Source organism: Gymnogyps californianus, chromosome 6 (genome assembly GCF_018139145.2).
Source record: "Gymnogyps californianus isolate 813 chromosome 6, ASM1813914v2, whole genome shotgun sequence".
NCBI lineage: Eukaryota > Metazoa > Chordata > Aves > Accipitriformes > Cathartidae > Gymnogyps > Gymnogyps californianus.
The window spans coordinates 2,012,655-2,035,000 of NC_059476.1; the positions used below are offsets into that span (position 1 = coordinate 2,012,655).

Genomic DNA, 22,346 nt, shown 5'->3' on the forward strand with positions numbered 1-22,346 from the left:
CAGGAGCGGCGGTACGGGAAGACTGATTACCGAGCTGGGGACCAGAAACCGGTCAATTAACGGTCTGCTTGTTCTCAAAACAGTGATTTCTTCAATAACTCAGGATGGGTTTAGTCTGCTCATTTTAGAGGACAAACGTGCTGTAAAATAGTTGCTGGAGCATACAAACATTTCTTTAGTTTGCAGCCTCCCGATATTGCTTCTGTGGCTACAGAGGTGATCTCCAATTCAAGTGATATTCGGAGGTTCAAACGTCATTCCAGCGCCGTCCTTTTTGCACTCGATTGTATTTGCACAATAATCTCTGCTGCAAAATGCATCGGCGGTAGTTGAAGTGACTTTCATGAACAACATACCGGTTTCATTTCAATTTTTGCTTTTACTTCCCAGTTTGATTTTGGCCACATTAAATATAACCCTCCGCAGAATTAATTCTTTGGACGGGAAGTTTCTCAACCTGTGACATGGGAGCGGACTCTCACCTTCCATTATTCGTACGGTGAGGTCTGTACCCGCTCTGGCTGCTACCCTGGTATTACCACCGTGCAACCACGCACCGACTCCTTTGCCTTCCGCTATCCTCTGTATCTGTCAAATTTTTTTGGTGTCTGACGTCTACTGCAAGGACCAATCTATGCAATATACTGATGTCATTTTATAGATAAAAATCAGAATAGTTTTATATTCATCCCCCATATTCTGCGATGTAATCCCGTCCCTACTGCCACCCATCCATCACAGCCGCTGCAAGGGGCTGGGGTTCATCCTCCTCACTTGCCCGCCCTGTCGCCAGGGTCAGAGAGAAAATAAAAAGACCAATAACCCCCAGAACAGGAACTGTGTGTCCTATCAAAAATAGGACATTTTGATAGGCAGAGGTTGAGATCCTCTCTACTAACCCACTTCTACTGGTCCTGCTCCAAACCGCAGGTATGGTGCTGCTGTGCATTGTGCCTGCTGAAGTGGTTGTATCTCCGCTTCGCAAATGGTGGTTAATCCTCTGATCCGCTGAGCGGGGCGTTTAGGATGATGCTATTTGGATAAAGGTTTAAAAAACCCACCCCGGCCCAAATAAACGCTCCCATCGGTGGAAATCCGGCATTGGTCAGAGGTTCAGTCACAGCTTCTCGCAAAGAGGGGTCCCAACACACGCCGTCTTCTCCCTCCAAACGAATTTATGCGAAATAAGGCTATGTTTCAGAAAGCCTTTCAAAGAGACACAACAGCTACAGTAGCTTGGCCCAAGGGGCTGCGTTAAGGACAACTTTCTGCAGGTTCTAGATAAAAGGAAAGGCATTTTCTCTCCCTTTCCTTAGCGCGCAGCCCTGACCTCGCCGAGTCCCGCCGAGCCCTTTGGCTGCGCGGGGTGACTTTGCCGGCGTCACCCCGGCTGTCGAGGGCGAGGGCTGGCACCGCAGCGCGGGACATGATCTCTCCTGTTTTCCTGCGAATTACGGCGGTGGCCTGTCGGATCACCTCTCCTCTGTTCCACGTGCTCCTCCTCTGCTCATGACTGCTGCCCGCTCCCCCTCATTCCGCTGCAGGCAGCACGGGCTCGCCGGGGAGCCAGGAGGGCACCGGGAAACGCAACCGAGTCAAAGGGGAACGGGGGGACGGGCGCAGCAGATTGCTTTCCAGCCATCCCAGCTGATTACTCGGGCATCATCCATATTCCGGCTGGAGAAGACAAAGTTTGTTGTCGCCTCGTTTTAACTCCGTGTATAAACGACGGTTCGGTACAACAGCTCACGCTGCAATATTCTATTAATTCTTAAAAACCTCTAAATCTCTTGAGGGCTCTACCTACAGAAACTCCAGGGCATGCGCACTTTGGGTGAAGTGCTACCCCGGGTCTCTTAGGAGAAGAATATCTGTAACTAAAAAGGTAAAATGGTTTGTGATCAAATTTTGCTTGCGAGCGTTTTTGTTCAGAAAGGACAAAGGTTTTTTTTTTTTCTGGGCATTACGAAGAAATCATTTCATTGCACCAGTTATTTTGTTATTTAACTACTGAAAGACTGCTGCTTGCCCATCGCCCCCTAAAATTAAACCTGCACTTAGGCATCATGCTGATGGTAGTTTGAAAAGCATATAAAAGGTGTTTGCTTCATAAAAGCAGAAATAAGGACCATGTTCGAGGCTTACACTTTTAAAAATTCTGGGCCACAATCAACGTTGAACCTCCTAGGAAAGCTCAGCCATGATAGCAAAGTCAATAAACAAAAGCAATAATTTTTCAAAACATCACAGTATGCGCCATGGAAATACAACGTTTTTTCCGTCTGCTTGCCAGAGTTTTAAAGTCAAGTCTGGATCAAAAAACACTCGGGATTCCCGCTCCTGGTGTCCTGCCCTCGTGCTCCGGCCGTGGCTTTAAGAGGGTGCTGCCGAGGGCTCAGCTGAGCCGCGCTGAGCTCGGATCCAAATCACAGAGTGACTCAAATGGCCTACTTCGAACTGAGACGCAAGCTTTCTGTATGGAATTAGGTCATCTCGGCGTTCATCGGAAAGTGAAAATTACATCATCGCAAGGTTGCTCTTCCTTAGATAAAAGGGTTGCAGCTGTTTTTCCCAGTAACTACCATCAGTTCTGCACTTGGGGTCATGCTGAGGGTTATTTTAATTAAACACCGCCTCTTTCAGCCCGTCTAACCTCGGTTGGTGCCTAACTTGGGTTGACCCCCATCCTCGAGGGCTGTCCGGGGCTGGGCTGGGCCAAGACCCCCGCTCGGGGCTCGACCCTCAGCTTCCTCGCTTGTTGAGCCTGTGCCAACTTAGCGAGCAAGAGCTCCGCTTCTTAACTCCACTTTACCTACATGCAATTTGCAGCAGTAATTTCAGCAAAAGAAGAGCAATGCCACCTCAAATAATATACCCCAGGTAATGCCAGCACGGGTCCAGATCAAGGGGTTCCCTGTGCGCCCTGGCACCTCGCAGCATCCATGGCCAGGGTGGAGGTGACGGACCAGCACCCGTTTTTCTGCAGGTTAGATGAAGATCGGTTAAGGAGAAGAGCCCAGGAGGAGTCCCCCACGCTCCTCGCAGCCCTCTGCCATGCTCAAGGACTACTCACCGCAACAAATAAAAAGCCCTGTTTACAATAACTAAACAAGGCACTTAAAGAGGTTTTAAAAATTGATAACTAAACGTTACTGTACGGGATCGATCTTAATTACTGCCCAGGTGGAATTTTTGTCTTCTGGCTTTTTTCAATGAAAAAACCTCACCCACCCAACCCAGCCATTAATGAGAAACGTTAAAGGCTTGTTAGCAACATCCTTTCATCAGCCCAAGGCGCTGCCACCGCCCCGCGCTCACGTCAATTTTCACCTTGCGGTCCAGCTACCGCATCTCGTCCCGTCGCCCGCGGCTGATGGAGCCCAGACCCATCGCCCGCCGCTGCCGTCGGCTCCGGGCAGGCTGCGCCGCCCACCCGGCAGTTCCTCCGGCCCCCCGGCCCCCGCTTTCGGCTGCCACCCGCACGTTACTTCACACGGGCCGGGGGCTGGTCTGGATCAGGCTCGGGGAGGGGAGAGCTCGCTCTCCATCACTGCATCCCCCCCTCCGGACTGGGAAGGAGTGAAATGGAGGTGGCTTCCCTCCCTCAACCTTCAGTCTGCAGCGATGGGGTCAAGGGTGTCCCCCTTCCACTCCCCCTGTAATAATCTGGGGAGGAAAATGGGTTTTGAACGCTGGGGGGTGGGGGGGGTTGGAATATCAGATTCGCCTCTCGCTAAAAATGGCGCGCAACAAAAATAGCGAGCAACAAAAATAGCGATATTAAAAGCCAATCATCTGGAAATCCCAGACTTAAGGACAGGGAGAGATTAAAGGTTTTGCTAGGGCAGGTCTTCTGGGGGTGGGGAAAAAAAAAGAAGAAAAAAAAGAAAAAAAGAGAGAAAAACTGGGAAAAATGCTCCTTCTTCAAGGCACAAATTAAGCGTATTTATTTGTTACTCACACCCTACGCATGCTATTTGAAACAAAAATAGCACACGGCCCTTTGACAAGCTGTATTTGCACATCAATGTAACTGAAATATCCTGCCTGCTTTAAGGGCAAGTGAGGGTACTGTCAGTAATATTTTCCATTGTTTTTAAAGCCGGCCACAGTAGCACGGAGCGGAGGGTACAGCCACTCAGCAAGGGCAGGGGAGTTTGACAGAGAAGCCTTTGAATGGTATTTCTATTCAATTTCTGTAAGAATACAAAAGGAATTACAATTAAATCTGTAAATGCAATTCTTTGAGGATTTTTACATTCCTATAAGATTCTTACTGAGAAATTACTCTTGAAATAGTACATAAATCTTACAGGACTCCCCTTGGATTACTGCGCTTTAAGTTTTTAAGCAATCTTTCTATAGGTTTATTCTCTGATTGCATTTTCTTTAACGAAGCAGGTCTTCAGCACCACCTTTCACAATAAATAAACATTTTAATACCAAGTCTATCTCTCTGACCTGAGTGCAATACATACCATAAATATTATAATTTTAAAATTTGGTAAAACATTGGGAATAATGATTAGATGTAACAATCTGTGATATTTCTAGAAGAAATAATGCTCTGTGATGTTAACAGAAACAGTAGCTTAAAATTACCGCTCCTTGTCTATAACTTAATACCATTTGGAAAGTAGTAGTACTGTCCTACCAACTACGTCACCGTTCCTTATTCAACTGATACAGCAAATATCAAGTACCACTTAAAAAGTGCCTGATGCTTGAGAACTGCTTAGAAAAATTAAATGGAAACTTTACGGGCCAAATCTTTCTCGCCCCGATCGGATGACTAATTCCTCTAATTCCAAACGAATCAGTTGCATGAGAAGAAAATTTGGGCACATATCTAAAAATGTCCCTACCACTACAATGAATCGGTTTTCTGTTTAAGATGCTTCCAGTATGAGCTCATTACGTTGCAAACTCTGCTTGCGTGAAAGCGATCTGTAACAATCCTTAAGCCTGGGGCCCTTTTCCATTTGGTATTGATACATAGGATGTAATCTGCATTTTTCATTCCGGCGTAAAACAGTACAACCAGTGTAGCTGCAATTCTGCTGTAAACCTGATGCAGGAAATACAACATAGTCCTTCAAAAATATTTCTGTTGGCCTTAGACTGGCTGCAGAGCCTGTTTTGTATGGAAAAAAAAAGGAGGGGGGAGAATGACCCACTGCAAAATTCAGTTTCTTCCATGGTCAAGGACATCTATTTCATTATAAATGTAGTTCCGCCAAAACAAATATTATTTTTGAATCTTTCATTATCTTAGTCTCTGGAAATGGGCTAAACCAGCATGTGTTGGTATTAGATGCTGCCGAGCCAGCTGTCGTGCCTGGCTGCACAGTGTCTCAATGTCAGCAGTTCAAAGCACTGCGAGGCTGAATGGGAGGAAACTTGATAGGTCAGAGGAACCCAATTCCAGGCAAAAAGCACATAGCTGTCTTCTGCGAGCGGGTTTTTCTTCTTTTTTCACGTACATAGAGACAGATACTTGGACGCCTGCGTTTTAATATATTTTCTTCAGCTCTGTGTTTCCATAAACTCTGCCGTGACCTCCACCCAGAAGAGGCTTCGGCTGCTGCCAGCCCGGACGGCGGGCACAGACCACCAGCATCCCTGCGCCAGGCAAACCCTCGGAGGCAGAGAGCAACGCGAGGGCCAAACCCCAACCCAAACCCTGCGGTTTCTTGGGATTATTTTATTTTATATACGTTTTGTGGTGTGGGTTTTTTTTTTTTTTTTTGGCGTTAATGATTATTTCTGTTAATTGCACCGCAACCCCAGCATCCCGGCCGGGCTGCGAACCGAGCTGACATCGCCGACACCGGTCTCGAACTCGCGACCCCCGGAGCGGGCGGGGGGGACCGGGCCCGGCCGACGGCCCTTCCCCTGCGCCGCGGCGCCCTCTGTTGGGCAGCACGCGGGCAGCGCTGCCCGCCCCTGCCTGTCCCTGCCCGCCCCCCCCCCCCCGCCCCCGAAACTCTGAACCAGAACACGTTTTTGCTCAAAAAGCTGGCTGTTTGCCTGGGAAGGGTGTTTGTGAGCGGCCTCGGAAACCAGCGCTCATCCTTCAGCGTGCCCGCAACCGCGCACAAAAAATGCAAATACCTGAAGGGGAAAAAAAAAAAAAAAGGCAAATAATACCTGAAGAAAAACAGCAAGGGGCGTGAACGCCAGAAAGGTTAAAGTTTAACATTTGCGACCGTGTTCTTTTGTTGGTAGCATGTATTATAAAAAAAAAGAAAAAAAAGAAAAAAATATAAAATACACCCAAACTGTACATATTATAAGGCTATATTTTTATCTCGGGGTTCTGGTGACACGTACAAACCACTTGAGCTTTGCTTTCGTGGTTTATATTGCCACCAGAAACCCTTGATAAAAATACAGCTTTATATTGTACAGTTGGGTATAGTTTATTTTCTCCATATATCATATACTGTGTTTTATTTATAAACATACACAAAGACACTTGTACATGCAAAGCAGTTTTTTTATTGAAGTAATTCTGAGATATCAATAATACTATATTAACTAACGCATCGTAACACAATAATTTCTTGGTTAGCAATGGCCTTTCTAAAGAGACATCTATGAAAATATGATAAAACACATAAAAAAATCAGTATTTCCATGTTACAATTTACGATTCCCATACTGAAAATTTCAGCTTCTGGTGGCTCGTACTTGCAGAGAACCCTGCTTAAACCACCTCAAAATTTAGCTTTAATCTCTCTTGAATACTTGAATCCTTTCTACAGAGAGGCTACGGGAAATAAAGCTTCGCGTAACAGCGAAACGCAAAAATCTAAAGGAAAAAAAATCAAATGACAAAAGGAAATGTGCTGCTGATAAAGATGCAACTATGATGAGCTTCTCAGTATTTTGCCCAAGTTGCGCTAATCAAACGGCTTATTTAAAATATACTTCTCCTACAGTTTGTCAGCAGCTTCTCTTCAACTGCTTTTTGCACCGCTCACAGAGGCAAAAATTTTTATTCCCACCTCTCGCAATCCGAAAAGAAAAGCCGGGAACAACCGATTCAACAGCCGCTTGCTTTTGAACGCATCCCAGCGTGCTCCGTTAACTCCTGTTTACGTAAAACACCATTTCAGGCACCAAAGAGGCGAGGGGAGTCCTGGGCAGGAGGCTGGCAGGGAGAAGCGTGCCAGGCTGGGCAGGAGCGGGCAGAGACGCAAGCTTGGGCTCGCTGGCTGCCCCCTCAGCGAGCCAGCTGCTTCCTTAGGGGGAGGCTCGCACCTCGCGTTTGCCATGTCCCTCCCACTCCCTTATCCGTGCTTTAATGGACATTAAAAATAGAACAAAACAGGACTGGAGATGGGAACAAAATCCATGCACAACAGGCCTGGACCGCTGTAGTCATTCTGCTGTAAAATGTAAAAACAAGAAAGGGCAGACGAGCTGCATCCCTCAGGACGCATCCCGCTTTTTTAATATAGCGGTGCCACCACACATTTCACTTCGGATGTTGCATTATATTTATATGTCACTCAAATATTTACCATTTTTCTGAATTCTGCCGGGTGCTCTGAGAGCTTGTTATAAGCCAAGTATCCGCGGTTGTATGTCTTGGCTGGTTAGCAGCGGCGGCTGAGCTGCATCAATATGCTAACTTCTCTTTCTGGAGCTTCTCGTGCGACAAAAGCCACTCTTTCATAAGGTTTCCTCCTCCGTAGTTGCCGGTCTGCCCGCTGCTGCAAATCACCCTGTGGCACGGTATTATAATCGGGATCTGCAAAACAGACAAAAATAAGGAAGGGAGCAAAGGGTGAGGCAAAGGGGAGCGGCGGCTGGGGAAGGTGCCCGTAAATCCGCCGCTAAACCAGGAGTCTTCTGCCACCAGCCTAGCAGGGACAGGGCCTGCAGTAGCCACGTTAAAGAGCACGCCGGCGGGGTCCCGGCCATGCCCGAGGAGGACAGGGCAGCGCGGCATCAGGGCCTGAGCTGCTACGATGCAGAAACGGTGCTGCTCACGGGCTCTGAAGACCAACCCAGTTCTCGGGGAAAAACAAGTATTAGGAGAAATTTTAATACGTAAAAACGATGTAAAGTCTTAAAAGGGTAAAACCGATCTATTAAATCCCATATATAAACACTTCTCTGCAACAAGCGGATTTTCCTGCCCGGCGCCAGCCCCCTCCAGCAGCCGAGACCTCAGTGCCCAGGGTGGGCGACGAAGCCTCGCAGACCCAAAACACACACGAGGATAGCAAGGAGGTACAGGACGACGATTAATCATCATCCCAGGGTTAGAAGAGGAGGTATTCCTGGAAAAAAACCAGACCACTGAGAAGAGCACTTCCAGGAGCGAGCTTCCCGAGCCCCAGCTCCCTCGGCAGATCTCCTCCTCTCGCTATAGCACCTCTACGTGCACTGCTGAAAAATTCTATGTAAGAACAAGGCGCTATTTATTATTTAACAGCAAGTCAATCCAAAATGGGTTGTGAATTTTTAAAACCTACAACAGGAGAGATTTAATTCGCACCTAACCAATTTAAGAACTTTTTTTCCTCATGCCTTCTACTTTGTATCATTTATAGCCAAATGTCACGGATTCTGAAAAATCAATGCAAGAAGTTACATAATAGACTGATAATGTAGAGAACTACATAAATGTGGGTTTTTTTAAAATTTTTTATTACAGGCGATTATCATAGTTGAAGTACACACCATAAAAAATGCAATACCTCATCTCTAATCACGCCGTATGTGTTTTGGTAACTGCATAGTAATCCGATTGCAATGATATAGCTGTGAAAACAATAACTCACTAAAAAGTGAGGTTTTCACAAATTTGGATACTTTAAGTCAAAAAGTATAATTTATATATAGACACACAGACAAATCACGTATTTTACACTGACTTATTTTAATCCCATTTAACAGTTATTTCAGTACAGTTCAAGCTGTGCTCATATTTGAGTCTGGGACACACAAACCCCAAAGTGGCTGAATAGCTACTGGCCAGACCTTTATAAATTGGGGGGTTTTGGGGGTTCTTTGGGTTTTGTTAAGTAATTTCAGTGGCTGAAATTTAAAATCTCAATCTCAGCCCACAGGCTATCACATTAAACGGGAATACACATAGGTGTTTATTGTTAATCAAGGTTTAATAAAAAATATGCTTATAATAGCTGCTTTATTTGGAGTTGGCAATGCCACAAGTGAATTATGCATCCGTGACAACTCCAGTGAGTACCAATAAAATCTTTACTCTGTACCATGCCATCCCGCGCTTGGTTTATGACTTCTTTAAAGAAGTTGTTTTTCGCAAGTGTTTTTCTGTTTTGGGATTTCTCCGTCTTTACAATCCACGTGCACGAGTTACTGCAGGCAGATTTTCTTGAGTGACAAAGCCATAACAAGCCATAATAATACACTGTAAAAAATCTCCAAGGTTAATTTGCAATTCTTTAAAAATATCTACAGTAAATCAGCATATTTTGACGGTAAGGCTATAAATCTTGCTACGGACAGGGGCCAAAACCTCTTTCCGAGCCCGTTCCCTGCTGCCGCTCAGACGGCGCAGAGACACTCGAACCGGGGGGGTCCATGTACTGGGGAATTTTGTCGGGGAGGTAAGCTGATGACTTCTCCTGCTAAATTGTGCGAGAAGATGGAAGGTGTGCCCAAGTGGAGGGGAAAAAAAAAAAAAAAAGGACTTTATTTTCAGGTGGCGTGAGGTAGGAGGCCACGCTTGGATGATCCCTGGGTCGGTGCAGGACCTGTTCACAAACGCAGGGATGCCTTGCCATCAAGCGAGAAGAGGAGGGTATGAAATAAATGTAGCTTTTCCCATGCCCGAAATAAAGAATTTCATACCGAGTTTGTCCTAACACACGCAAGCGCCCGTACGTCACCCTCCATAGCGTCGGATGTAAAAGAAAATGCGGTACAAAGGCTGTACCAGTGCTGTAATTTAAAAATATTGAATATTGCTTCAGTTTGGCTTAATTGTGGTGACAACTTTCAGACTACTAAAATAATTAAACCTGCTAAAATTTATTAGGGCCCTAAGGACATTTTAGAGGGAGTACTACCCTAGTCTGGAGCTTTAATGCCTCAGCTACATTTAATGTAATTTTTATCAATAACCAAGCAGCTCATAATATTATAGCTCCGCTGAAATCTTCATGCTGTGAAATCTAATTCATCTAATACATGAATCCATCACTTACACAGACCCTACCTCAAACGCTATAAAACTTCCAAACCCATAGATTTGTCTCCAACAAAAATAACATGAAGGGGCCCCGGGATCAATAACGGAGTCCCTCTGATTCGGGCACCAGCTGAATATTTTCTCCAACTTTGCTTTTGTTCTTCTGGGTAGAGGCCCACAAGGGAAAGAGCTTGTTTTCACTCGCAGCCTCATCAATACCTAAATCCTGGTGAACAAGTGACACTGAGAAGCTGTAATCAATAGCTCCCTGTGCGTTTTTTCTTCTGGTCAAATGGTTCAGCACTACTGACAGCCCTGACACTCAGAACATGATGCTAAATCTTTATCAACAGCCATCTGGGTGACTGGCAGAACAAGACTCGGGCGGTCATTAACGCTCGTGGCAATCTGTGAATAAACTAACTCCTCGATAATGCGTTTGTTTAGCAAAAAGGTGGGGGAAAAAACTCCCTGCGCAAGGTATCGATCGCCTTTGAACGGCGTTTAGCAAATTCCGTCTGAGGACGGAGCGGAGCGGTGCTCCGCCGCGGCGCTCCGCTCGTTAAGAGTTTCCAATTTGAGGCAACGGAAACCTGCCCATCCCATTATACTGCTGATGGGCTGGAGACCTCCAGAAACTGCCAAACTGTCAAACCCAGATCAGCCAGGCCGTAATGGAAACAGCTGAAATACCGCGTTCGAACACACAACAAGAATCACACTTAGCAAAAAATCACCTTTCAGTTTGCTCATGTCCTATTGCTTTTTCTCCCTCTCTTCCCTGACAGAAACAAACACCGCAGCGTGACCCAGCGTGGGTCCCGGGTTATTGCCAGCCACTGAAGGAATTCACGTTCCGCGACGTTTCAAATCCATACTTCACAATCTTCTCATAAAGGCACGATTACTCCTCCCAGTCTCCAATGTTTAAAACATTTTGGCTGAATAACATCCTTGACTTAGGATAGCTCGGTATTAGCATCGAGTTGTACACTTAGCTGGGCTTTAGCCTACACAATCATCGGAGAGAATATAAAAACCAGCGTCTGCAGCTATGACTGCCGTTAACAGACCGCTGAAGACATCTTATTTAAGGCAGAGAACAGTCCTTTAGGATGGCCTTGGACTAATCAGCCCAACAATCGCCATTTCCCATGAGCCTCTGTGATTTCTTTTTGATCCTCCTATACTAGTCTAATGAGATTTTTAATTGAACTTTATGGGTTCCCTTTGAGGACCACAGACCTTGCAATCAATGTGAACCGCAGTAAACTATTTGAAGTTTCTCTTGCAAAAGGTGAGCCATCCCCATCATGTCCTTGGCATAAATTGAGGCAAAGATGTCGCATCTTTCAGCCGCTGCTGGCACCTATTCCACCTTCTCATAAAGTTGAAGGTCATCGTATGAATTATGTGAAGCAACCCAACGACAAAGGGAAACCTGTGGAACGCACGCTACCAAAATTAAAGACCAACCCCTGATTTGTAGAAGGGAGAAATGTTCTGGTATTTTGTGGAAAAAGGTGAGATTCGCAATTTTATCAACACGTTTGAGGGACAACGCAATGCCAGGCTCGGGTTTATTCCAAATGCTCATTTTTACTGTTATTACTGTCCTCATTAAATCATGTTTATGATTTAGTCATCATGTTTATAATTTAGTCCTTTAATCATAGGAAGCATCTCAAGGTGCAAACATACTATGATTTTGCTATTTTGCATAGCTTCTGCAGCAATCATTAATAGAAGTATTCACTTTTATTCCACATTCACAATAAAAGCATTCACTAGTTTCAGCTTCTCTCCTGCGAACAAAAATCACTAATCTGCTGCTTAACAAAACATCACATTTCTGCAACAATTTCGAAGCAATTGCTCCTCAAAACCAGTATTTATATCCTAAAGCTCACGTTGCAGGTGTAGCAGTTGTTAACACCACAGCTCTTTGCATTCTGCGCCGATACGTTAATGATGCTGCAGTCCAGATGACGTGTTCAGCTTAATGAACTGTTTAGTTAGATTCAAAGCTCAATATCTCATCTGATAAACAGACTGCAAGTGTGTTTATACACGTACAGCGTTCACGGGTATCCTACGATTCTACGCAGGTAGCACACTACCACAGAAACTCACGGAACGTCTAATGGGTTTAAGCTTCCAAGCTCAATAAAGAAGCACACCCTGATATTTTAAGCGTAGCATCAGATTTTCCTATGAAACAGTTCATATAAGCAGCATAAAGCTGCGTTTCGTCAATACACTGTATTGTACTTGACAATACAAACTATTTTAATATGATGGAATGCTTTCCAATATAATATGGTGTACATTAAGATAAGGCAATACAATGCAAACCTACAGGAAACAGTTCTCAAAGAATAACAATATAGTGTTGTGCAAAAGGATATGTAATTGCTATCGCCTAGAAATGTACCCAGCTTTGCCCTCAGGCTGCAGTGGAGCAGCAGCATCCAAAGTAGCGGTAACAGCAGGTTGTGGTGTGAAAATTCCTGCTTTTTCCCCTGTGAGGAAGGATGAAAATAGTTCTGAACATACACAGCAAAGCTACTGCCATTTTTTTTTAAATGGGGTCCTATCTTATTATTGTTATTTCCCATCCCATACTACGGCTGCAGCGTTTTCTGTCCCCAGCAGAAAATTTTTAAGCATGTTATAGATAATAATGTATAGCTTTAGGGAAAAAGAGCTATATTAATATAATACCACCCCAATATTTCATAACAGAAAGCTGATGATAAAAAACAAAAATCCGTGCTGTAATGAGAGCCCTGCCCATTCCAAAACATGTTTTTATCACTACACATCTCCTGTAGTTAACCTGTAATTTCATGCATATTCCACATGCAAACACACACATAGTCCTTTTGTACTTCAATGCGAGCACCTATTCGCTATATTTCTCATATTTCCCATATAAATCTTTACATGGTCCTTCAGACCTACGAGCCATAATATGTAGGTTGATTTTATGAATGAGGTGAAATATAAAGAAAATAAGTGGCATTGCAAAAACCCCTCACCTTTATTATTGCTGTACGTAAAGCCACCAGCTCTTGTGAAAACAGATTTTCTAACCCACTTTGCAACTACACGTTGCAGTCTCATATGTACCTTATTAAAGAAAATACTGAGAGGACTGAATGTAAAAACAACACAGGAGGTCAAAGATTACGGCAGGAATAATGCTGGAGAAAAGGAGAGGAATTCGGGTATGGAAAGACACATGTTGCTCAGGGCAAGTGGTAATGAGGGAAAATATGTTGAAGAATGGCCAAAAAGGCCACAGTGATATTAATAGAAATCAAAGTTTTGGTTTTTTTTTTTTTTTTTAAAGGCAAGTAGCAAGGGAATGTATGTGTAAAGACAGATATAGTGGTGTTCTCTTTACCAGCTTTTCCTTTCCATTGCACAGGAACCAGCCGGCTGCAGCACCAGTCCCATGCAGCACGTGCCCACCAGCGTGCCCAAGGACCACGTCAAGGGCTGCCCTGGTCCTCTACAACCACCTGAGGTCTAATCCTGCAGACGGGGCTTTGGCAGCCCAAAGCCCAAACGCTGTGGGTTTAAGGGAACCGACCTGCCTCCTCCCTCCTCGCGCAGCGCAGGTAACATCCCTTCTAGCCCAGAAACCCTCCGATTCAGGACGGGGCTACTCTAACGGGATCCGAACCCAGCCACGCTAGGATATACGGACCCACCGGCTCTCACCAACTTCACTTACGCCCATCAGTGCGATTCAGGCGCACGAATACATCTGGAAATCTAAACCTGGACAACTAAAAGGGAAAGATAACTACTGGGAAGACAGACAGAGAGCAAGTATTATACTGTTTTTCCAAAATCCACAGGCCTAACCTTGAACGCTACTCCCTCCAGTTGGTTCAAATTCAGGCAACTCGCCTGTATCTAATGGAGAAATGCCATTTACAGCTGGTTTGGAGCGCATGGCGAAAAAAACGGTATTGACAATTAGGGATTTGATTCAAACGTGTACCTACATGACTTAAAATCCCTCCTCTTCCATGTTTTCAGAAACATATCCATGCCAGAGAGGATGGACTGCTGTTAACACAACCAAAGCTACTCATACTCTGTCAAAATAAGGTCCGTGTCGGGGGATAAGAGACTTCCCTCACCTAAGAATACATAAGAAAGTTCGAGAACAACAAAATGTGTAGAGGCTGATGAATTAAAAGAAGTGTTTCTCTTTCAAATCTAATGCCATAAATGGTAGGGAATAAATCACAGTAAACTGGGTTGTGCATTATTGCTGATTAAAAACACTTACTGACCTTATTACTCATGGTAGACCAGTTTTCATAGCAGATAAATTTAATCTAATGACATTTAGCCCGCAAAGCTCTCTAAATCCACCGTCTTCCACCAACTTTATTTAAAAGTTGACGTGAACTTACGGGATTGCTCCTCATCGCTCCTCCCACCGCTCTTGCCGCTCTGCTGTTGCCTGCGAGGTCTGCTAATTGCTTGTAGGAAACGGCCTCTCCAAACTTCACGTCTCTCAACAAGGTCCACAACACTTGTCCGGTGAACGAATCTGCAAAGACGACGACACGAGCACTGTTCGTATGCATGGCTGGAAAAACTAAGATGAAATACTCCAAAAAATCCCAACGCAAAGCAGAGTCTCGATTTAAATTTAAACAGCCCTGATGCACCGTCCTGTTGTTGCATCCTATATTACTACATTTAAATACATGATTATTAGAAAGAGCGCTTCAAGTAACCGATCACTATAAAAAAGGATTTAAGGCTTTGATTTTCCTATATTTTTAATTTGCTTCAAGTACAATTATCCTGTTAACTCATACAATGTGGTTTTTCCATTAAATTGGCAGAGTATAAATTAGCATAGAGTCAAATTAAAAAGGGAAGAAATAACCGGCTCTACCTATTTTACAAAGCCCTCGCATCTCCAGCTAATTTCCAACTTCAGCTGGGACACGCGGCAGAAGAAGCCCTAGAGCCAGCGGACTCCGTATTATCCTGGCTGACTGCATTTTATAGTCGAGACCCCCAAGCTACTGCTCAGCATTGCAGACATTACAAAATGTAAGGACTAGCTGTGACCTTGAATGTACGGCACATCCTTAATGATACAGGGCTCGGGAAAAAAAAAAATAATGTATCTTCCATTATTTTAATTTTAATTCACCAGTAAATTGCTTCTAAGTCTTCCAATTGCTGAAATAATGAATAAGCAAATGCATTAGGACCAGCTTTCTTCTGCATCTCAGGGTTTTACCTGGTTTTACCCAACCCAGGATTATTTTATAAAAGGAAAACTGATAGTCGTGTTTGGGTTTTAGTTGGGTTGAACACCTATCGCTCTTCCAAGGCACTTGTAAAAGCTTTGAAGATCTAACTAGTGAATAACTTACTGAGAGGAGTGAGCTGGCGAATAAAAAAAAAAAAAAGAAAAAAGGGGGAAAAAAAAAGGAAAGGAGACCCCTTCCCCCAGCTGAGAGCTTCAGTCTCCTGCTTTGGCAAAGAAACAAACTGATTAAAAACATTTTCTTTCTTTAGTTGTCAAGAAAGACATTGATTACGTTACATAGGAACATAGCGAAATGTGATTTTGTTCTTAAAGGAAACCCATACACCATTATGTGTGTGTTAAATAATAAAAAATCACTTCTTAACTGAAGGGAATGATAATCACTTCATTGAAAAAATCTGTTTAGTCTTTATTATAACATTAAGCAAATTAAACATCAGCATAATCCAGGTGATACGAGAAAAGGGTCATCAAAGAAATTAACTTTGTTGTTCATTAATTTACATGGATTAGTAGAGGGCAAAGAGATAGCAAATCTGCTCTAGTTTTTTATGATATAATTTCAAACTGTACACCATTTGTGGCAGTAGGGTGACTTTGGGGTTAATCAGACTGATTTGTCCTTTTAATTGCTTTCTATTCAAAGAAAATTCATTAGATAATGTTCTCTTCAAAATTCATGAATCAATTTAACTGAAGAAACCACATTAACAGCTTTGGGTTCATTAGCACAAGCGGTTGTGTTACTAGCTGATTGCTAGGAGGGTTTCCTTAGGCAAACAGATTTTGTTTACTGTGATTTCTTCAGAAAGGTTTATTTCAAATCAAATTGTTACTTATTATTTTTTTAACCTTCTTTTTAAGCCGGCAAGATTAGCGTTAACCTCGCCTACTCAGGGGTCTTGGGGAATTATTGCCTGATGTCATCTTTTAAATCAATGAAACGCAGTGACTGCACGTCGCCGGGGCCCGAGTCCAAAAAATCCCGGTTTTTGCCCTCATTTTTGGCAGGGGAGGCGGTGGGCTGGGACGCGACGGACCCGTAACTTTCTGAAACCTGTAGGAATAAGGGGATAAGCGGGTGCAGAGTGGGCTGGAGCACTGAGCACCTTTTAACAAGCTAAAAGAGGGACAGAGATTATCCTCTTCCGACAAGCAGGGGCAGAGATTATCCTCTTGCCAGAGCCACTGTACATTTTTCATGGGAGAATATATACTGTCTCTGCACCCACATAAAACACTCGAAGTTATAGTTCAAAGGAATGAAATATTTAGCAATCATGCACATCATTTTATAAATGTATCTGAAAACTCAATTTCATCCTGTAGGGAGCAAATGCATTAATTAGTTTAAGCAGCTCTAAGAGACAGTGCCAAATACTGTTATTAAACTGTCTGCAAGTGTGAGTGCCTGTAAGCATAACCTGCCCAAATGAGATGGCTGAACTTTCACCAATTTTCAGTGCGTGCCAACATTTTATGCTGTTAAATATCGTTATAAAGTGCCGTAAAATACGCACATAAAAATTAACACACACACACACACACACAAATTCTCTCGTTACACGACAACACTTCATACCTCCGCGAGCTGAGGATGCCCGCGCCACCCCGGCGAGGCAGATGCCAGCAGAGCGATGGCTGAACTGAACCGCATCACAGGAACGTGAGTATGGGAGGTTTTCTCCTTCCTCTGCACCCACCTACATCGTGCACTGCGCTGCTGTCAGCAAAAAGACTCCCTCCAGGTGACCAGGCTCTGGACTGCCCTCTTGCCAAGGAACACGTGTTATGGCCAACACAGAGCAACCAGCGTGGCTAGATGCTACTTCTCATTTCAGCGACCAATAATTTGCCAGATTTTACATCCAAATGCACACCTCACCAATTCCCACCGGGAGCTGGAGCTGCACTGGGAAGGCGGGGGTGAAGGTGGACTGAAGGATGGGGAAGGGAGAGACCTGCAACCGACTTGGGTTTCCAAGTCTCCACAGCCCTGAGGACCCATTCCCACCTCCAGCCGCTGCGTCCATGGCACCCAGGGACCACAAAAGTAGTTGGGAGGGTTTCATAGAATGGTTTGGGTTGGAAGGGACCTTTAAAGGCCACCTAGTCCAACCCCCCCACAATGAGCAGGGACATCTTCAAGGAGATCAGGTTGCTCAGAGCCCCATCCAACCTGACCTGGAATGGGGCATCCACAACCTCTCTGGGCAACCTGTGCCAGTGTTTCACCACCCTCATTGTAAAAAATTTCTTCCTTCTATCTAGTCTGAATCTACCCTCTTTTAGCTCAAAACCATTACCCGTTGTCCTGTCGCAACAGGCCCTGCTAGAAAGGCTGTCCCCATCTTTCTTATCAGCCCTCTTTAAGTATTGAAAGGCTGCAGTAAGGTCTCCCTGGAGCCTTTTCTTCTCCAGGCTGAACAACCTCTGTTTAACAACAGGCGATGGGTGAATGACTTCTTGGACGTTTTCCTCCTACGGACATCACCGTTGCGTTACTCGCTGGTCAAAAACCTCGTAACTGTGCATTGCTGTCAGCCCTGCCAATTGCGTGGTAAATTGGCAAAGCAACGCACCGTCACGCCAAGAGGGGATGTGCCAGGACTGATCTGAAATTAATATTTACAGAGAAGTTATAAGCCCCTAAAAAGAGGGACTTGCCCTGAACCTGCTGTTAATGCCTAAATGCTTCAGAGGTCACTCATGACAGCCCGCTAGACTTTAATTCTCCATATAAACACGTTACATCCGTGGGGATAAGAGAGTGAAAATCAAGTTTAGTTTAACGCCAGCCATATCATAACTTTTAAGAGTGTAACTGAAGGTGGCAATTAGTACAAAGAAGTGAAGTCATACGCTACTGTACTCAACCCTTTTTTGCAGCCCGTCTGGGGTACTACATAGACAACTTTTTTGTTTGTTTTTACGCTTATCAGTTTTCACTGTCATTACTATTGGTAAAAAAAAAAAAAATCAAGCATAACACTTCAAAAATACTCCAATTTGTCTACAAAACAGCAGTTCCCACAGCAGCATGAGCTTCCATCTAATCCAGAAAACTCTTGGCTCTTAGACCTTGGAAGAACAGATTCATATTCAAACTGAAGAACTTTTACTGACAACAGGCAACTGTGTAAAACAGCTAATGCAAGCAAGAGTGCTGATTTTTAGCAATTTTGAACCTCCTTCACTATTAAGCAGGCCGTTAAAGCCATATTAAGCATGGCACCTAAACAGCAATCTGAATACTAACAATCACTGCTGCCCTACCCTAGACTGAACTAGCAAGCGGTATGTGAAAGAGATAAATGCTTGTCTCGTCTCTTAACTATTTAATTATATTTTAGTTTCGTTATGAGGTAGATCAAGAAATGCTTTTCTTCCCTTTTACAATGGCTGCAAGTCCCTGACCATTGGTACTCTATGGTAAAAAATGCAATTATTAGTTGCTATTACAGGATTACTGGGAATATAGATTAGACAGTACGGTGATACTGTATCCCGTAAAATAGTCCAAACATCTCACCGCAACAGAAACAAAGAATTGCTTAAAATCAGGGGTGCTGCACCCATCTTGCCAAAGTCATTGAGAAAAGACTATGAACTTTTATTGTTGCTGTCTGCATGCGTGATATTGATATATTATAGAGACAGAATGTGCCTAACTGAAAATAATGAAGTAAAACTTTACCTTCATGATTGCCTAAATAGCCGAACCAAAGTAAAGACCTTGGCCGTTTTGAATGATCGAGCTTTATGAATGAAGATGCAAAAATAATCTAATTATTTTAGAGTATCTATTACTGACTTTATATAATCCATCATCAACTTTATAGTAAAAAAATGTATTTATAAAAATGAAAGTGGCAAAAGTTCCAACAAAATCATATTTCATTTTAACAGGTAAGTAATGGAGGGATTAAACAAGTATTAGACAAGTATTTACTTGAATTCCACGTCCAAGACCTGCGAGAGCACTTCTGTGCCCATTATTTTGGAAATACAGTTGGACAAAAATTCCTCAGTTAAAAACATGGCAATTCCATTTACAAGACGCAGATCTAAAAGAAATCCCCCGCCTCAAAAGCATCAGCCTACATTTTTTTTTTTTTTTTAACGTTTTTGTCAAAAACTTCCTTGCAGAATAAAATTCACTCGCTCCTCGGGTCTGTTACTGAGCACCGACATACAACACCCTGCGCATCTATTTCTCCTCCTGACGTTCATCATCTGAGCTTGTACTAGTAGTTTCCTCAAATTTCCTACTCTGTCTTTGCCCAGCCTTGACTCCAGCTAAGGTCCCTTCCCACCCCTCCAAAACAAACGTTTGCAAGTGATAACTCTCACATCGATCCTTTCCCGCCATCGCTCCATAATCGCATTGTTCAGACGACTCATGAGATAGTTTCCCACGCTCTGTCCTATTTATGATTGCATTTAATTAGCTAAATTAATATTTATACCTGAAACGTTCCACCTTCATATCATTCAGATCTGACCCCATGGGACTGCCAGCCAAGAGGAGTTGGACCTCTCTGTCGATTCCCCACTGCGTAAGAGGTGGGTGCTCAGTGCCACCCTCCGCAGGGCAGAGCCACCGGACCGTCACAGGCAGCACACCTCGACTGCAGCCCTATCACACTTTTTAATGTTTTTATTTATTTACTTTATTATTTCTCACCAGCATACCCCTACACCATGGACCATAACAATGAAGTTGTGTTTCTAGTGCATATTGCAGTGGCACAACTAAAGGAGTGATACTCCTTGAAAACGCCGCATTTTTCCCCAGCAGAGAAAACATTCTACATTCATTCTACATTTATCTGTAGATAAATTAAGGTCAACTGCAGTGCAGTTTGACTACAGAACTAGCGACCATTCAAGGAGATGTCATTAAGCATTCAAAAATTCAAAAACCCAAACCGACCCAGCCTGTAGCATCGACAACAGTTGAAGTTAACTGCCCCCTCCAACGCAGCATCTTTGGTGAGCGTTAAGTCCTTGCAGCAGACCCTGCAGTGCCCGTTGCTGCCCCGGCGCAAGCCCTATACCATCCCTTCTACTATTTTCTGGATACTGCTCTGCAGATACAGTTGCATGAGTAAATACTTAACGAAATTCAAAACATCAGTTCATAAATATCAAGCAGTCCCATATTAAAACCATTAGAGTACACTAGAGCATTTGATACTGTGGCTCAGGTGTTATCTCCTGCTCTCCCACAGGTCACGATGCTCCCCGTTCTGAGCAGCACAGAAACGCGGGCTAGGGGAGTGCTTTTATAACGCTTTTATGTATTGCCTATGCATGTATGTGTTTGCAATATGTAATATAATAAAATATAAACACAACTATAATTTATAAACATACTATATATCCGTATCACTTAAGTGAAAAATGTAGCAATATGCTTTCTTTTAACATATATAATGTTCAGGTTGGCTCGCATTAAGTGGCCGAGCTATGTGAAAACCCAATTAATGGGAGCTGTTTCTGATCTGTAGTTTAACACAGTTTTAAATGCAGTTCCCTTCAGACTGCTGAAGGGGTTGTGGGGCCAAATTCTATCCTTAGAAGCAAGTAACTCTCCCTGGACCTCATCCAGCAGTATTTCCGCAGGTTAAACTCCCTGGAAGTCAGTGGGTGTTTTACTTGAGCGGTAACTGATATTCTGACCCATTTTTTTTTGCGCAGTAGCCTTAATAGCAGTTTGCTCTGCACTTGCAAGAGCAGACTATAATTTTAGAGCTGATGGAAACGAGGAGTTTGGTGCTCAGCACCAGCCCTTTACATCCCCTGTCCGTTGCGCTTTGCAAACTTCCCCAGATTCCCACTTCCAAATTCAAACCCAAGCAAGGTTTTATGCAAACTAACGACTCCTTAAGCATTAGCAACTTCATCTAAGCTCAATATTCATACGAGACTTTGAATGCCACGACATCCCTGAACAGGCTGGGGCTGGGTTTTGGAGTCCGTGGACCGGTAAGATGGAGGAAATTGCAGAGCACTTGACAACTCCCTCTTGGGCTACGGCACGGACCATGTCATTGCACAGCATCCCCTGCCAGGTGATTTGTGCAGCTGCTTGCAGCAGCGGTACAGTTAAATGAAGAAGCCGCCTGATTATCCTCTGAGCTGTAGGTAATACACCAAGCTGCAATTGCTACAGGAGAGGAGAACAAATGCTTTGGATGAAGAGACAGAGAAAATATCAGTCTCTTCCCAGCCAACAAAATGTGGCAGGCAAGTCTTACATTGCAGAGGGAATAGAGGTAAGCATAAAAACAATTTATTTTTCTCTGACACCAGTTCTATGCCGATTCCTGCCACACCTGTACTCAGAGACCTGGAGAGCCTCCTCCTCCTCCTCCTCCTCAGCATTATCTCCTTGCATTTCCTTTTTTCCCTGCCACTACCCCAATAGCAGTTGGGCCCCAATCTATTGCTAAATTTAATGCTAAATCAGACTATAAACAGAAATATCTGTATTTAACTGCTGTTACCGACTCATAACGATCTGCTTGACGGGCAGCAGAGGGGAAGGGCAGGGTCCACCCCTCTCCTGCGACGCAGCAGGTATCTCTGCCCGTCTCAGCCTCTTGTATGTCCCCGTGGGTGGAAAATCCCGAGTTCCCTCTTGAACTTTACTCTCCTGTTTTGATCAACCAAGTTGTGTCACTGTGAATTACTGAATTAGGAAGTTCAGAGGAAAAAAAACCCTCACTGCATGCGTAAACGATGCACGGCCTCCTGATCACAGCGGCTTGGTGTGCTGGAGCCCAGCGCTCGCCCCTGCCGCTCGCCATGGCAGCCTCATCCCTGCCGAAATTA

General features: G+C 44.1%; 1 protein-coding gene across 3 annotated transcripts in view; it reads right to left on the bottom strand.

Moving 5' to 3' along the window:
* Positions 1–6,478: 6,478 nt before the first annotated feature.
* Positions 6,479–22,346, bottom strand: part of MGMT (O-6-methylguanine-DNA methyltransferase) — a 173,392-nt gene continuing 157,524 nt past the window's right edge. For all 3 annotated transcript variants that reach the window (XM_050899294.1, XM_050899292.1, XM_050899293.1), the window contains exons 5-6: positions 14,626–14,765; positions 6,479–7,759 (exon numbers count right to left, since the gene is read on the bottom strand). In XM_050899294.1, coding sequence (XP_050755251.1) covers positions 7,628–7,759; positions 14,626–14,765 — 272 coding nt within the window. In that variant the 3' untranslated portion in view covers positions 6,479–7,627. The remainder of the gene's footprint in view (positions 7,760–14,625; positions 14,766–22,346) is intronic.